The sequence below is a fragment of the Perognathus longimembris genome, chromosome 11, assembly GCF_023159225.1.
Source record: "Perognathus longimembris pacificus isolate PPM17 chromosome 11, ASM2315922v1, whole genome shotgun sequence".
NCBI classification, from domain to species: Eukaryota; Metazoa; Chordata; class Mammalia; order Rodentia; family Heteromyidae; genus Perognathus; species Perognathus longimembris.
The window spans coordinates 43939262-43956989 of record NC_063171.1 but is presented as its reverse complement, the minus strand read 5'-3'; the positions used below and the strand labels follow the sequence as shown (position 1 = coordinate 43956989).

General features: G+C 45.0%; 1 protein-coding gene across 2 annotated transcripts; it reads right to left on the bottom strand.

Annotated features, from left to right (window-relative positions):
• Positions 1-608: 608 nt before the first annotated feature.
• On the bottom strand, positions 609-6108 carry Mcl1 (MCL1 apoptosis regulator, BCL2 family member). Of its 2 annotated transcripts, XM_048356882.1 has the most exons (3): positions 4896-6041; positions 4303-4550; positions 609-3563 (listed from the first exon to the last, which is right to left on the bottom strand). In XM_048356882.1, the coding sequence occupies exons 1-3, from the start codon at positions 5578-5580 to the stop codon at positions 3447-3449; spliced, it is 1050 nt and encodes a 349-aa protein (XP_048212839.1). In that variant the 5' UTR covers positions 5581-6041; the 3' UTR covers positions 609-3446. The 2 variants fall into 2 exon arrangements, with proteins under 2 accessions (XP_048212839.1, XP_048212840.1); XM_048356883.1 differs by lacking the exon at positions 4303-4550 and having other exon boundaries at positions 4896-6108.
• Positions 6109-17728: the final 11620 nt, after the last annotated feature.

Here is a 17728-nt window from a genome sequence, read left to right as displayed (position 1 = left end):
GTTTGCAAGCTTACTGTTAGAAGGTAAAGGCTGAACACCAATCAGCAAACCTCATATTTGCACATTTCCATGGTGATTCAGCTCCTTTCAAGATAACAGGGTAAGATTTTTGAAATCGACTGCTCATTCTTACTTCCTTTTTGGTAGAAGGGGAAGGGGGAAGAGTGCAAAGACAAACAGTATCAAACACTTAATCAAAGCTCTTCTAAGGTTATTTTCATCTCAAAAGATATAGGATGTGAGATAAAGCGCTATAGCAAACCCTTACCTCAAAAGAAAAATAAAATAAGGATAAGGATTTCATGCCTGCAATATTACAAAAACACTATGGAAGATGAGGTAGGATAATGAAATAGAATAGCTTGGTGTACAGAGCAATATCCTGCCTTGAAATAAAAGCATAGGAAGTGAAATCAAGCATTACTCCAAAGTGAAGCAGTATTTAATTACAAACACTTATAATTTAAACAAAGGGCCTTTGTTCTAAGGTAAAGCAGCTCTGTGGGACTTTGCTTTTAATTCACCTACCCATATTTGCTCAACTGACTTCCCTGAAGGCTTAAAGAGAAGGATGAAAGGTGTTGATTAGAAAAGACCCATACCACACCTCACATTTGAAAAAAAAAGATTTATTTGTTTTCAGGAACAGGAAGTTAGGGAAACATACTACAGTTTACAACCCACATTAATTTGCAGTTGGTCCTAACCCTTCCTGGAACAGCTGTCAAAAACACTAGCTGTTTAACCAGAACCAAGGTGCTTACCCCCCAATAGAATGTACACAAACGATACTAGAAGACTGCATATTTTTCCCTGAGAGAAGTATAAGACAAGTTGCTAAGAGAGCCATCTTCCCAAGCAGCCCTCCCTTTCCATTCTGGAGGATGTGCCTGAATTATGCACCTAGTCAGCACTTAGACCACATTCCTCTTCTCCCTATCAATCTGCTCCTTCCTTCCCAAACCACAGGGGCTCTACTAAAGAGATCTCACTGCTCTGGACCTAAAACATCAAATAAGATCCTGTCTATATTTCAGCAGTCATGCCTAGTGAGTTGGGGGAAGTAGGGCTCCTAAACACCAATTTGCATTTCTGTACTCATTTCCACAACTGGGTATGGGGACACAGGCCTTCTAGTCACCTTAACAAGATCTCATGTCCATTTTAAAACTAAATAAAGTGCTTTAGGTCCTTAGAGACAGACATGATATAAATAAATGGTTTATGATCAAGAATGATAAATACATGGGTAAAAACAGCTCTAACAAAGATGACCTTAATAGCTCCAAGACAGGCAGGCAGGGCAATTCTTCCCAATTATACATTCTTAGTCATTTTATTCATGCCTATTTTTATCTGGAGTCCATACTAAAGGTCATGTTCTGAGGCTTTCCAATGTCCCTAGTTGCAACATAGAGCTTTCTTCAGTTTAAAAGTAGCTTTTATATTATATTACTCTTTGAGGTTTAACTGGGCTCACCTTTATATAAATTTTCAGTGAGCACATTCAAGCAAAGGAAACTTTAGAAAAGCATACAAAATGTTCTCTCTTCTGAAAATTCTTAAGAGGACTTTTTAAATTTCTTACTCAAAGATGGGATGAATCAACTGAAAGACACCAAGGAAAACAGACTCCCTTTGGCCCCCATGCTTGTCAAAGCACTCATGAAGGAGGGAAGTATTATCACCTCCCAAGAAAACTATCAATTTATGAGGGATGGTCTGTCAGCTCCTGAGAGATGTGTGTGTGTGTGTGAGATGTTGGGGGGCGGGGGGCGAGGCTCATAGTGTAGAAAACTACAAGGCTTCTTACTGAGAGTTCAGGGATGGCAGAATAAAGATGTAAAAACAATATAAATATCTTTAACAAGCAGCAAATATCTCAAGGAAGGCCAAGAAATTAAAGGTTAAGTTCAATAGTACATCAGGTCTGAAATCCAAACAGATATCAATGAAAAATTCAAGACAAAGCTTGGGAATCATTAATAGAAAAGAAACAATAAGACGTTTTATTGATAATACCAGGCTTAAACCTGTGTGTAACAAGCAAGCCACATAAATAGCACCATGTTTAAGAGTCTAGCTTGATTTTCCAAGCTGTCATTTTACAATTTATTAAGTAAACAGGGATCAAATGTCTCTTATCCACCTGATGTGATCTTTTTATACACAGCCAGTAAGTCCCACTCGGAACAGCTGAAAATCTTTCAGTAAAAGCTTTAAAGATGAGCTCATAAATTCAGTTTAGGTTTCCCTAAATTAGGTCAAATGGAAGAACTCCAGTGAGTGGTTGCCTAATCAGAGCCCATTATTTTTAAGTCATCTGCCCATTCCAACCCTCCCCCCAACTATAAAACTCCACTTTCACTCAGTTACTGAAAACCTACATATAACAAAGCAGAAGAACTAATCTTAATTCCTCAATCTCTCAATCATGTTTGCAAAGAAAAAATCTACGGAAATACTTACCAAAACCAGATTGGAAAATTAAGCCCACACAGTTATCAACCAGGTTGCACACACTTACATCAACTGGTTTTGTATACATTCTAGAACAGACCAGGACAAAGTTTAGAAAAGATTTAAGAAATAGATTGCTAACTACAGAAGTTGCAAATTTCAAAAGGGTATGAAAAAAACTAAATTCAAGACGTCCGTCCCTTTTATGTTGTTCCAAGAAATAAACTCTGTAAAAATATATACAATTTTTACAGACAAATAGATTTACAAGTTGTTCTGTCTTAAAAATTGAGGATATTCTGCATTGGTAACTAATTAGTGAACTTCAAGTCAAGTATTCTTGGCCATTACTAGGCTAATAAACTAAGAATCATTCAAACTAAGTCGAAGTAGAACAGGTATAAAAGTCCTGAACACTTGGACTTTGTCTTCAAGACATATACCTGGGAAAGCTAATTCACAAGACAAAAAGCTTCCCTTCACACACTGTTGTACAGTACTGAGGCTTCTAGTCATAGTTAGATTACTTGTAGCTTAAGTCCATTTTACAAAGGTCACTGGCATTGTTAGTGCTTTGCTTTTAACACTATAGGAAAGTAATGAATTTGGCGGGCATATTTAATAAATTTCTGGCTAGCCTAGTTTTGGCCACTTTTCTGGTTTTAGACAAGATGTTAAGTCTTTCCACCCTACCATCTTCACTAAATCCAAGTCTTTCTCCACGGCCTCCCAAAGTTTGCTTGTTGCTGAAAGTGAACTTTGCTTCTTTCAGACAGTGACTCTTCAAGGGGGACTACTTTTCCCACGTATTTATTCTTGTTAGCCATAATCCTCTTGCCACTTTCTTTCTGGCTACATTGCTAGAATGGAACTCTTGGAGGTTACAGCCTGGGCAGCTTGAAGTCCAAGTTCATAAATACATTTCACAGATGTATGTAGTTTTGGTGGCTGGAGTTGGTTAAGAGTCAACTATTGCACTTATATGGCTATCTTATGAGATACGCCAAACCAGCTCCTACTCCAGCAACACCTGCAAAAGCCAGCAGCACATTTCTGATGCTGCCTTCTAGGTCCTCTACATGGAAGAACTCCACAAACCCATCCTAGAAAACAAAACAAAAAAAGAGCACATTTTCAAGCATGGGTTTCTGCCATCTTAACACTAGAATAAAGATGAGTTAGAATACCAAAAGTACCTCCCCCACATTCCCCACACAGACCACCATGAAACAATTATTTACTCCAGGGCTTGGGGAAAACAAAATTTCCAGAGTCCTTCAGTAATTGGGCTCCTACAGAATTTCAAGTGGATTTTACTGTACTACCTTGGTCATATGAGTATAATCTAGATAAAGGAACTGTGACAGTTCCCAATATTTAGATAAAAGACAAAAACCCCAACTTTGCTCACATTCCCAACACAAAACACCTCACCCATCAGGGTTAGTTTCTCACTGTGGTTGAGTACACCCTTCACCAGAACCACCTGGATAGTATGTTCAAGTCGCAGGCCCCGCCCCAAATTCAATCAGAGTGAAGAGGCCCTTAGAAATGTATTTAGTTTGAATGCAATGGTCTCAAGATTATCCAACTGAATTACAACACGAATAATCTGCAAAAAACCAAGGCTTTTTATACAGTTCAAGACCAACATACCACTCTCCCCACCCCCACATCCGACACCATGGGCCCATTAGTTTAACTAGTATCAGGCAACAAGAGATCTCTAAGTTAAAAAGTTTGCAAACTGGGTGGAGCGCCATAAAACCTCCAGCCACCCCAACCTTCTCCTTCAAAACTCTTTCCACTCCAAGGCCCGCTACAACCTTAAGGCAAACTTACCCAGCCTCTTTGTTTGACTAGCCAGTCCCGTTTCGTCCTTACGAGAACATCTGTGATACTTTCTGCTAATGGTTCGATGCAGCTTTCTTGGTTTATACTCTTCAAGTGTTTGGCCACAAAGGCACCAAAAGAAATTAGAGTCACAATCCTACCCCAGTTTGTTACGCCGTCACTGAAAACATGGATCATCACTCGAGATAAAGATTTGACATCGTCTTCGTTTTTGATGTCCAGTTTCCGAAGCATGCCTAAGAGGAAGAAAAAGCATGCAAGGTCCTCAATGGCCTCCTTTGTCTGAACCAGGGCACCGCTCCCGTGCCCACCAGCAGCGGGAGGAAATCACAATCGAGCCTCTCACAGACCTCAGGCCGACCCCTCTGGAGAACTGACAATCCCACCCTTTCCGGGCTTTGAACACAACTGCTATTTCCAAAAAGAATCGAGATGGGCGGAAACAATGACTCACAGACCAGAAGGTTCTGGTTTTAGAAACAGGGTCAGCCTCTTTCCACCGGGACTGGTTTCAGGCGGGAGAGCGAAGGGCAGAGGTGGGAGAAGGGGGAGCGCGGGTTCGGTGTCTAAGGACGCCTTACCTTGGAAAGCCGTCTCGTGGTTGCGCTGCACCCCGTCCCCGACCCGTCGCAGGGTCTCCAGCGCCTTCCTGCTGGCGGCGCCGGCCCCGCCCAGAGGCTTGGCGTCCTTGGCGCCGGTGGCCTGTTCCCGAAGGTAGTGACAGATAATCTCCAGCGACTGCCGGTACAGCTCGTCGTCCTCCTCCTCCGCTGGGGGCGGCGTCGAGGGGAGCGAGCCGTCCGTGCTGGAGCTCTTACTGGCTTCCCCCACCAGCTCCAGCAGGGGCAGGACGGCCGGCCTCTTCCCGAGGGGCTCGGGTTCGTAGCCGTCCAGCTCCTCTTCCGGCGACATGATGGCGCCGGCGGCCGCGGCTTCCATCTCCTCAGGCGTCGGCGCACGGTGGGTGGGCGCGAAGAACACCCGCTTCGTCGGGGTCCCGGTGACGTCGGGGACCTCGGCGCCAATGGGGGCGGGACGCGCGACCCTCCGGGCGTCCGGCGCCAGGGTGGCCGAGGAGCTCGCGCCGGCGCTTCCGCCCATCACCGCGCCGGCTTCCCCTCCCCCCGCCTCCCGCCGGGCCGTGGCCTCCTCCGTGGTCACGAGCCGCCCTCCCGGCGCGGTGGTGGCCCCGCTGCCGGCGCCCAGCCCGGCGCCCCCACAGTAGAAGTTGAGTCCGATTACCGCGTTTCTTCTGAGGCCAAACATTGCCAGCCGCTCAAGCTGCCGCCGCCCTGACCAGAACGGGGAAGGCCGCGACTCCTTACTTGGAGGAAGCGGAAGTAAGGAGTGAGGGAGTGGGTCCTAGATCGCGGTTTTAGGGCCGGCGCGACGCCGTGGCGTCAGAGAAGCGAAACCATTCGCTCCCCTAAAAGGGGAAAGGGGCGGGAGCTTCCGGAGGGCTGCGCACGGCACCCAGCAGCAGGGGCGGGGCCGGGCCCGGCCGGGCGGGGCCTTCCGGTCGGCCGCTGGCTGCCGGTTACGTAACGGCGGCTCGGTGGGCCGGGCCTCGAGGCCTCGGGGTCCGCTCGCCGCGGGGCCTGAGGGGGCGTCCTCGTGGGCCTCGTGGCCGGGTCGTTGACTGACTGGACTCGGGCACCCTGGCTGCTTCGTGCCGGGAGCTTTTACCTTTCGTAACCTAACCAGGGTTCGCCATTTGGTCCCCCGGAGCGCTGAGGAAAGGGGATGGGAGGAAGTCCGAGCGCACCGTGGGGGACGTGGATTGCTTTGCACACCTTCCCTCCACCCCTCACTTCCAGCCCTGCGGTGTTTTGAGATAGGAGCGCACCATGGACTTGGGTAAAAAGAATAATAAAAAGCACCATTCGTGCATTCAGGGGACTGAGACTCCTCCTGCCCCCCTCCCCCCCCCCCCCCCCCCGTCCCTCCTTCGGTTTCTGGTGTTCTTTCCAGGTCCCGCTCCCCTGGCGCCTTCTGAGAGTGTTGACACCGTTTTATTTTCGTAGTTTGGTACATTTGACTTTTAAGGATAAATCCCTTGAGAACAAGGATCCTGTTATTTGCAATGTATGCCAGCTCACGTTAATTGAAATGACCTGTTAAGATCTATAAAAATTATATATAATATATTATATATATATATATATATATATATATATATAGCAGGCTAACATTTGAGAACAAAGTATTTGAGGAACTATGCAGGAAAGGGATGAGGAAGTTTTCTCTCAGATGCCACAGCTGAATCAGGAGATTGGGAACCTATAACATACAGTTCTGTTTTGGGACAGGATCTAAAACCATAGAATTTTACATGTGGGAGGATGGAAACCAGCATTTTATAGTGAATAAGAACCACTTCTCTACTTAAGGGGCTTCTCATCACATAAACCAACTAACCATATGTGAAATGGAATGTATGCTATATGTAAGGTATCCATAGCTTAACATTAGAGATGAGAGATTGGGAAATTCATTTGGGGCTGGAAGAACTAGAGGAAGGCTTTGTAGACAGGTGGCTTTTTTGCTGTTTTTTTGTTGTTGGTGGTGGTGGTTTCATGTTTTGTTTTGTTTTTTTTGTGTGTGTGTTTTTTTTTTTTGCCAGTCCTGGGGCTTGAACTCAGAGCCTGAACACTGTCACTGAGCTTCTTTTGCTCAAGGCTAGCACTCTACCACTTGAGCCACAGCACTACTTCCGGCTTTTTCTGTTTATGTGCTGCTGAGGAATTGAAACCAGGGCATCATTTTTGCTAAGCAAGTACTCTACCACTAGGCCACATTCCTAGCCCCTTCTGCTGTTGTTTTTTTGTTTTGCCAGTCCTGGCACTGTCCCTGGCTTCTTTTTTGCTCAAGGCTAGCACTCTACCACTTCAGCGCCACTTCCAGCTTTTTCTGTTTATGTGGTGCTGAGGAATTGAACTCAGGGCTTTGTGCATGGTAGGTGAGCACTTTACCACTAAGCCACATTCCCTATCCCTCTGCTATGTTTTCTAAAGTACTGTTTATCAAGTAGTGAAAAGGGGAGCGAATGAGGAAATAGTAAAAGCAAGGCTCTTCCTTTCTCTAAGAGTGAAAAGAGAAGTACAAACCTCAAGCCAGGTGCCTGTGGCTCACCTGTAATTCCAGCTTACTCAGGAGCCTAAAGTTGGGATGCCCCAGAAATTAAGGTCAACACAAGTTCACTGAATTCCTCTCCAAAATAACCATCAAAATGCAGGGCTACAGGTGTGGCTCAAGTGGTAAAGTGCCAGCCTAGCAAGCATAAGGCACTAGGTTATTTATTTATTTTTATTTATTTTTATGGCCAGTCCTAGGCCGTGAACTCAGGGCCTGAGCACTGTCCCTGGCTTCGTTTTTGCTCAAGGCTAGCACTCTGCCACTTGAGCCACAGCGCCACTTCTGGCCATTTTCTGTATATGTGGTGCTGAGGAATCGAACCCAGGGCCTCATGTATACGAGGCAAGCACTCTTGCCACTAGGCCATATTCCCAGCCCAAGGCACTAGTTTAAACCACAGTACCATCAAAGGAAAAAAGAACAGAAGCTTCACATTCAGACTGGAGGCGTGGCTCCAGTTGGCAGTGCACCAGCCCTGAGCAAGTTTTATATTATAAGCCAGAAGTGGTTCAACATGACTTGCATACCTCTTGTCCCAAACTGTCAGTAAATCTCCCTACCCCTTTGTCTCAGTTAATAATTTCACTGAGAAAACTAAAGCAATGAGAGAGGAAAAAAATTCTTCATTCCTCACTACTAAATTCATCTTACTGCTTCTATTCCCATTCTTTCGGCTCGCTCGCTTGCTCTTGCTCTCTCTCTCATTTTCTCTCCTCCCCCTCTCTGAGTGTGTGTGTATGCAGTACTAGGGTTTGAACTCAGTGCCCTGACACTGTCCCTTAGCTTGTTTTGCTCAAGGCTAGTGCGCTACACTTGAACCACATCTCCATTTCCAGTTTTGCTGGCTAATTGGCGGATAAGAGTCTCACAGACTATCCTTGGACTGTGACCCTCAGATCTCAGCCTCCTGGGTAGTGAGATTACAGCATGAGCCACTGGTGCCCAGCTCCTGCCTTCTTTCTCTATAGTTAACATGAGAAAAGTTTCCTTGTTTGTTTATTGGTGGTACATTTGCCCACTCAAGTACTTGAAGTTATCCCTTTATATTCTCCCATCATTTGTGTGTGTGTGTGTGTGTGTATGGGAACTTCCCTATAAGCATACAAACAGTGTCCTCTCTCATATTTCTAAAAAAGAAACTAAATTCTTCAGTGCTTTTTGTTTGTTTCCTTTTTGAGACAGAATTTTGCTATGTTACCCAGGTTTATCTCAAACTTCTGGACTTGTTATTTTTCCTCCTTATCTTTTATTATTATTATTGTGATGAAAGTGATTTACAGGGGGTTACAGTTACTAAGTCGGGTAAAGAGTACATTTCTTTTTGGACAATGTCACCCCTTCCCTCACTCCTCCTCAGCCTGTTAAGTAGCTGAAATTGTTCACATGCTGCTATACCTACATCCAGCCTGATGCTCTTCTCTTTTTTTTTTTTTTTTTGGTGGGTCGTGGGGTTTGAATTCTGGGCCTGGGCATTGTCCCTGAGCTCTTCAGCTCAAGGCTAGCACTCTACCGCTTCAGCCACAGCTCCACTTCCAGTTTTCTGGTGGTTAGTTGGAAATAAGAGTCTCACAGACTTTTCTGTCCTGGCTGGCTTCAGATCATGGTCCTCAGATCTCAGCCTCCTGAGTAGCTAGAATTACAGGCTTGAACCACGGTGCCCAGCTTGATGCTCTTCTTTTTTGCCAGTCCTGGGGCTTGAACTCAGGGCCTGAGCGCTGTCCCTGGCTTCCTTTTGCTCAAGACTAGCACTCTACCTCTTGAGCCACAGCACTACTTCTGACTTTTTCTGTGTATGTGGTGATAAGGAGTCGAACCCAGGACTTCACGTATGCTAGGCAAGCACTCTACCACTAGGCCATATTCCTAGTCCCTTGATGATCTTCTTTACACCCAAAATCTTCACCCTCTTTATCTTTTTCTCTCTTTAGCGACTCTAAGCTTTAATTCCCACTACTCCACTGAAACCATTCTTGTCAAAGTTATCAGTGACCTTCATATGGTCTAGTCATAGTGGTCAGTGTGCAGCCAAACTCTTTGAGTTGATTTCAAGCAACATGGCTGCTCAGTCTCTTCTAGAAGCTCTTCCTGGTTTTCATTCTTCCACACTGACGGCTCTTCTGGTTTACTCATCTTTCATTGTGCTGTCCACTCAATGGGAGCAGCAGCTTCCTTTTATAACTCTAGTCATGCCTGACCCATGACAGATGCTCTACTCCAGAATGGATAAATCTGAATGTTCACTCTTCTATATGAGACATATAAAGGCTAGAGAAGTGGGTCGGGCCATATTATTGAGGGCTGAGAAAGGCAAAGAGCTTTGAACTCTCGTAGGTGTTGGGTAATACCTCAACACTAGAATAACCTGTTGTATGCTCTAATTTAGTGGGGTTTTTTTTTTGTTGTTGTTTTGTTTTGTCAGTTGTGGGGCTTGAACTCAGGGCCTGGGTACTTTCTCTGAACCTCTTTGTGCCCAAGGCTAGCACTCTACCACTTGAGCCACAGCGCCACTTCTAGTTTTTGAGTGGTTTATTAGAGATAAGAGTCATGGGGACTTTTCTGCCTGGTCTGGCTTCAAACCACGATCCTCAGATCTCAGCTTCCTGAGTAGGTAGGATTATAGGCATGGGCCACTGGCACCTAGCTAGTTTCATGTAGTTTCTTAATTGTGGGTTTTTTTTTTTTTTTTTTTTTTTGGCCAGTCATGGGCCTTGGACTCATGGCCTGAGCACTGTCCCTGGCTTCTTCCCGCTCAAGGCTAGCACTCTGCCACTTGAGCCACAGCGCCGCTTCTGGCCGTTTTCTGTATATGTGGTGCTGGGGAATCGAACCTAGGGCCTCGTGTATCCGAGGCAGGCACTCTTGCCACTAGGCTATATCCCCAGCCCTTAATTGTGGGTTTTGACTATATTAAGAAAGAAAAGATTGGAGGCAAAGAGATAAATTAGGCTACTGTAATATAATAGTCAAGAAGTAATGATGATGAGGATGTTGATAAGCTAGACAAGCATAATAGTACAAATCTGTAATCCCTGCACTGAGGAGTTGAAGGCAGGAGGATTGATTGCAAGTTCAAGGTCAGCCTGGGTTACATTATGAGACCTGTCTCAAAAACAAAAAACAAAAAGTAATGATAATGGGCTGGGGCTGAGAATATGGCCTAGTGGTAAAGTGCTCGCTTCATATACATGAAGCCCTGGGTTCAATTCCTCAGCACCACATATATAGAAAAAGCCGGAAGTGGCACTGTGGCTCTAGTGGTAGAGTGTTAGCCTTGACAAAAGAAGCCAGGGGGCTGGGGATATGGCCTAGTGGTAAGAGTGCTTGCCTCGTATACATGAAGTCCTGAGTTCTATTCCCCAGCACCACGTATATAGAAAATGGCCAGAAGTGGCACTGTGGCTCACATGGCAGAGTGCTAGCCTTGAGCAAAAAGAAGCCAGGAACAGTGCTCAGGCCCTGAGTCCAAGGCCCAGGACTGGCAAAAAAAAAAAAGAAAAAAGAAGCCAGGGACAGTGCTCAGGCCCTGAGTTCAAGCCCAGGACTGGCAAAGCAAAACAAAACAAACAGGCTGGGAATATGGCCTAGTGGTAAAGTGCTTGCCTCGTATATATGAAACCCTGGGTTTGATTCCTCAGCACCATATACATATGTATATTGCCAGAAGTGGAGCTGTGGCTCAAGTGGTAGAGTGCTAGCCTGGAGCAAAAAGAAGCCAGGGACAGTGCTCAGGCCCTGAGTTCAAGCCCCAGGACTGGCAAAAAAAAAGAAAAAAGTAATGATAACCTATAGCTGGGCAACTGTAGTGGAAATTGAAAGATTATATTTAGAGTCACTTTAGCTGCAGTCTATAGAGCTCCATGAACAAGGATGACAGAGCAGAATGTGACATTATTTTAAGATTGGTATCTATATCATACAGGATCAACAGATGGATACCATCCAGGCTTCTGTAGAATTACTGCTATCAGTAAAGTGTTTTGCAGCATGAAACAGGGAATCTATGAGGTGCTGAGGTGCTGTCCTTTGGGGTGGGAAGGATATTTTTGGGAAGATCTCCCTACCCATGTTGCTCAGACTGGCCTCAAACTCCTGGGTTATAGTAGTCCTCCTTCTTAGCCCCAGAATAGCGTGGATTATAGGTGTATACTAGCTACCACACTCAGCAACAATTACTTTGGAAGACATATCTGTTAGAGTGAACATGATGGCTATCTGATGCTTAAATGATTTTTCTGGCTCAGTGTTGGTGGCTCACACCTGTAATCCTAGGTACCTAGAAGGCTAAGATTTGAGGATCAAGGTTCAAAGCCAGCCCAAGCAGGAAATTACACAAGACGCTTATCTCCAGTTATGCACCCAGAAAAGCCAGAAGTGTAGCTGTGGTTCATGTGGGCAAATAAGTTCAGTGATAGTGCACAGACTCTTGAGTTCAAGCCCTAAAGTCAGCATATATACACACTACATACAACACACACACACAGATGATGATGATGAATTTGGAGGAAAAATTCAGGTCCTAGGAGGAACTATTCACTTTTTTAAAAAACTAGTTCTGCGTTTTGAACTCAGGGCCTGAGCACTGTCCCTGGCTTCTTTTTGCTCAAGGCTAGCTATCACTTGAGCCACAGCTTCACTTCTGGCTTTTTCTGTTTATGTGGTGCTGAGGAATTGAACCCAGGGCTACATGCATGCTAGGCAAGCACTCTACCACTAAATCACATTCCCAGCCCAGAGCTATTCACTTCTACTCAATCTGGGATATGTTCTAGATGTGTGTTTAAACAAATCTGCATAGCAAGTGTCCATTTTCTTTCTATGACAACATGGCTTATACTGTCAAAATGTGGGCAATGGTAAGGACAAGTGTAGGCTAGGGAAAATAAGTGGAACTACAGAGTCAAGGGGAAATTGTGCCAAAAAGGCTGATTCTCTTGGTTAGCTCTCACCTACCAACTTTCCCATATCCAACCTAGGGCTTTCTGTACGTTAGGCAAGCACTCTCTACCAACCCTTACCCCAGCCAGAGAGGGCTTCAGGCTCCGATCTTAATTCATAGCAGTCACAGTTCAGAACTAAACCCTGAACACATTGTCTTATTTTTACCAGTTATGTAAATTCCTTTCCAATTGGGAGATCCCCTCGGTACATGAGGGGAAGGGTAGCAGCTCTTGCTTCCCATTTTCACCCTAGGTGCCACTTTCAAGGTCACTGTGCACAAGGGTTGGAAGATTCTATCTGATGAAAGTGTGCTAGCCCCAGCGGTAAAGGTGAGGACCGGAAGGAAGGGAAGGCAGGCACTGCAGTGAGGAGTAAATGGGCACATGAGTGGCTTACCAGTCAGCACAGTGGTTCTCAACCAAAGAGTGCCAGGGCCCGCTTGGCAACATCCATGGATAAACTACACTTCGTTCTTATATTAGTATTTCTTATTTTGGGGGGAGTGCCTTACTGACTGTTATAACTAAGCAACCCAAGGGTAGAGGGCAGAGATACTATTAAACATCCTGAAGCACCCAGGACATACCCCACAGCAAAGGATGATCGGATTCCAAAGGTTAACAAACCTGTTAGGCCTGAACCTCTGGTTCATGGTAGGAGAGTTAATAATATATCAGAGGACATGGAGAGGACACTACACAAGCCTACTTCTCTCAGCCCTGAGTTCCTCTCAGACAGCCACACCAACCAAGTAGTTTTCTTACCTTTTTTTTTTTTTGCCAGTCTTGGGGCTTGAACTCAGGGCCTGAGCACTGTCCCTGGCTTCTTTGTGCTCAAGGCTAGCACTCTAGCACTTGAGCCACTTCCAGCTCTTTCTGTGTATGTGGTGCTGAGGAATCAAACCCAGGGCTTTATGAATATGAGGCAAGCACTCTACCATTAGGCCAAATTCCCAGGCCCTCTTTCTTGTTACTGAGACCAGCCTAGTCTGGCCTCAAACTCATGATCCTCTTGCCTTAGCCCTGTTTAATTTGTTTATAAAAAACAAGTAAGGGCTGGGAATGTGGCTTAGTGGTAGAGTGCCTGCCTAGCATGCATGAAGCCTTGGGTTTGATCCCTCAGCACCACATAAACAGATAAGGCCAGAAGTGGTGCTGTGGCTCAAGTGGCAGAGTGCTAGCCTTGAGCAAAAGAAGCTCAGGGACAGTGCCCAGGCCCTGAGTTCAAGCCCCAGGACTGGAAAAAAAAAAAAAGGCACTGGTGTGGCTCACATCTATAATCTAACTATCTAGGAAGCTGAGATCTGAGGATTGTGGTTTGAAACCAGCCTGGGCAGGAAAGTCTGAGAGACTCTTATGTCCAAAGTAACCAGCAAAACGCTGGACTGGAGGTGTTGCTCACGTGGCCCACCAGTGTTTGTAAGGAAAATAAACAAAGCCAAACTAGAACTCCTGAGCTTAAGCCCTAGTATCAGCACATGGGCATACACACACACACACACACACACACACACACACACACACACAATTTAAACTGGAAGCTGGGATACCACTTAGTGATAGAGCATTTGTCTAATGTGTGAATCCCCAGATTGCTTTTATCTATTTTTCTCTGGTTGATCTCGGACTCAAGGGCTGAAACCACCATCCTGCCTCAGTCTCTCAAGTAGCTGGCAGTATACGGTTGTACCACGATGTCCATCATGGAAAGGAAATGACTCAGAAATGTAATAAAGGAAGCTTGACAATGATTCATATTTCCCTAATCATAAAATGTATTTTAGTCATGGATCTTAATGTCAAACCAAGATTCACAGACACTGAATAATGCCAGGACTTTCCTTCGAATACTTCTCTAAGTAGGATCCACATGCATGGGTAACTTCAGTGACAGTAAGTTGCTCTTGCAAAAAGTTCCCGCATAGGTCTGCTGATATTTGAATTTCTAACCACATTTATCTACAGTAAAAAATGTAAATGTCGGGGCTGGGTATATGGCCTAGTGGCAAGAGCACTTACCTCATATACTTGAAGCCCTGGGTTCGATTCCCCAGCACCACATATACAGAAAAATGGCCAGAAGTGGCGCTGTGACTCAAGTGCCAGCCTTGAGCAAAAAGAAGCCAGGGACAGTGCTCAGGCCCTGAGTCCAAGGCCCAGGACTGGCATAAATAAATAAATAAATAAATAAATAAATAAATAAATAAAATGTAAATGTCTTAGAATATCTGTCAACTTGATGCTAACTGGGTTTGGGACTATAAAGTAGGTAACTGTTACTAGTTCAAAAATGAAGCCAGGCACCAGTGGCTCATGCGTTATCCTAGCTATTCAGGAGGCTGAGATCTGAGGATCATGGTTCAAAGCCAGCCTGGGCAGAAAAGTCCCCATGAGACTCTTACATCCAGTTGGCGCTGTGGCTCAAAGAGGTAGAGTGTTAGCCTTGAGCAAAAAAGAGCTCGGGGACAGCACCAGGCCCTGAGTTCAAGCCTCATGACAGACCAAAAAAAAAAAAAAAGATACTTGGCTGTGCCGGTAGCTCACAGCTATAATAATCCTAACCACTCAAGAGGCTGATCTCTGTAAAAAGCCAGCGTTGGCACAAAAGTCTGGGAGATTCCATCTCCAGAATAACCAGAAAAAACCAGGACTAGAGGGATAGCTCAAGTGATAGAATGACAGCCTAGCAAGTGTGAGGCCCTGAGTTCAAATCCTAGTACTGCCAAAAAAGAATGATGTTTGTTTCAGGGTGTGGTGGTATACACCTATACTCCTAACACTCAAGAGGCCGAGGCAGCCTGAGCTACATAGAGATCCTGTCTCAACAGAAAACAAAACAAAAACAAGTAAACAAAGGATGCTCATTAATGGGTATGTAGTCACAGCACATGAAAAAAAGAAAAGCGCTGTAGTTTGAACCCAGAGCTTCACATTTGCTAGGCAGACACTATACTGCTTGAGCCATGCCTTTAACCCTTTTTGCTCTATTATTATTTTGCCAGTCCTGGGGCTTGAACTAAGGCCTGAGCACTGTCCCTGGCTTCTTTTTATTTAAGGCTAGCACTCTACCCCTTCAGCCATAGCACCACTTCTGGCTTTTTTTTTTTTTTAATATGTAGTGCTGAGGAATCGAACCCAGAATGTTATGTATATGAGACAAGCACTCTACCACTAGGCCATATTCCCAGCCCTCATCATCATCTGGCTCATCAGTCCTCTTTATGTGTTTACAATCATAAGTCAGGACACACACAATGGTGTCTTGTCTGTTCTTGTGCCCAGCAGTAGGATGCTACTGGGCAAAACAGCACAGATCTATGAACTGGCACTTAGAACACACTCAGTGGCTTTGAGTCTGTTCTAGTTTTGTTGTAGCTGTTTTGTGACAGGGTTTATTTATGTAGCTATGTAGCCCATGGTGGCCTGGAACTTGTCACCCCTCCTGAGTGCTGATGATAATCTTATACCACCACACAGGTTTTCCTTAAGCTCTTTACCTCAAGTTTTTTGTTGGCTCTTCTTATATTTTCCTCCATCATACAGACCCTCCTATGGCTACCCTTTGGTTTTTTTGTCTGCCGGTTCTGGGGATTGAACTCAAGGCCTGGGCGTTGTCCCCGAGCCTCTTTGTGTACAAGGCTAGCACTCCATCACTTGACCCACAGCACCACTTCCTGCTTTTTCTGAGTAGTTTATTGGAGATGAGCCTTATACTTTCCTGCTGGTTTTGAACCTCAATCCTAAGATCTCAGCTTCCTGAGTAGCTTGGATTTCAGGCGTGCACCACCAGTGCTCTGCTGTGTGTGTGTGTCATAGGGCTTAAACTCAGGGCCTGAGCACTGTCCATGACCTTTTGTACTCAAGGCACGTGTTCTATCACTTGAGTCACAGCTTGACTCCTGGATTTTTGATGATTAATTGGACATGAGGCACTTTTACTGCTTAGGCTGGCTTTGAACTGTGATCCTTCTATCTTAGCATCCTGACCAGGTAGGATTACAGGCATGAGCCACCAGCGCCCAGCTCTAAACACCTTTCTATAATTTGTATTTTCTAGTTTGTTTTTTCCCCTCACCCTGCTATCCGAGTTTGAACTCAGGACCTCAAGCTTGCTTGTTCAGCTGGTGTTCTACCACCTGAGCCATATCCCCCAACCTGAATTTTGAACCTGTTCACACTTTCCACATGGCTAGTGACAGGCATATGCACTCACATTCAACTTTTATTGGTTGTGCTGAGGGTCTAACTTTTGCCCAGGCTGTCCTTGAATTTTGATCTTCTTTTATGTGCTGGAATTACAGGCCTCTACCATTCGGCCCAGAACCCAACTTGCCTTTACTGGCAGCACAACTGTCTCTAGTAAAAACCAGTAATAACTCATCTCCTGACTCATCTTCCCCTAGTTTTTGGAAGTACATCAATTTGCTTTATTTGTATGCCACGTCATATCCTTTCATCCCTGGGTAGAACATTGTCTCCAGGCCCAGCAGAGGGCGCTGTGTACATGCATTCATGCAAGGACGACTCTTGTATAGGCCTCTAGCTTATGGTGTACATCATTATTGTCAACTTAGTTTAGGTTTCTTATACCTGCCTCTTTCCTTTTCTTCCTTTCTCTCGCTCTTTGCTGGTCATGGGGCTTGAACTCAGGGCCTGGGCACTGTCCCTGAGCTTTTGTGTCCAAACTCTACCACTTTGAGCCACATCTCCACTTCCCATTTTCTGGTGCCTAGTCAGAGACAAGAATCTCATGGACTTTCCAGTCCAGGCTGGCTTCAAACCACGATCCTCAGATCCTCCTGAGTAGCTAGGATTACAGGTGTGAGCAACTGGTGTTTGGCCTCAAATGGCAAGTTTTAAATAGAAATACAGATATCTAGAAACATTCCTTGGTTACAGCTTAAAGATCAGCGAATGTGAAAATCGTGGAGAACAATGTAATAGGGAGCCAAAGATGATCAAAGTACATTATGCACATGAAAATGTCACAATGAAATCCATTAAAGTATTAAAAAAAAAAACTTTAGATACTAATTCTTCAGCTAACCAGCTCTGCCTTCCTCCAAGTAATTTATTTCCATACCTCAACTTCCTCACCTGTTTTGAAATGAGCTTCCACTAAATGAATAATTCCACCATATTCCCCATCTTGAAAAGAAATCACAGGATTGAGAAGCCTCACTGGCACTAAAACATTGCATTCATTTGTGCCTCAGACCTAGAGCTTTGAGCTTATACCCATTCAAGTGAGGATACATCATAACCCCCTGCCTGAATCAGGAGAGAGAAAGTCAGAAACATCCTGAGTGGTTGAAAATTTATTTGGAAAGCTAAGAGAATGA

Excerpts from the sequence above, each read along its gene's own strand:
- Mcl1 (XM_048356882.1), bottom strand. The coding sequence starts at position 5,580 with ATGTTTGGCCTCAGAAGAAACGCGGTAATCGGACTCAACTTCTACTGT. Across the intron at positions 4,551-4,895 it reads CCACGAGACGGCTTTCCAAG|GCATGCTTCGGAAACTGGAC; the intron begins GTAAGGCGTCCT and ends TCTTCCTCTTAG. Across the intron at positions 3,564-4,302 it reads TAGTCAAACAAAGAGGCTGG|GATGGGTTTGTGGAGTTCTT; the intron begins GTAAGTTTGCCT and ends TTTGTTTTCTAG.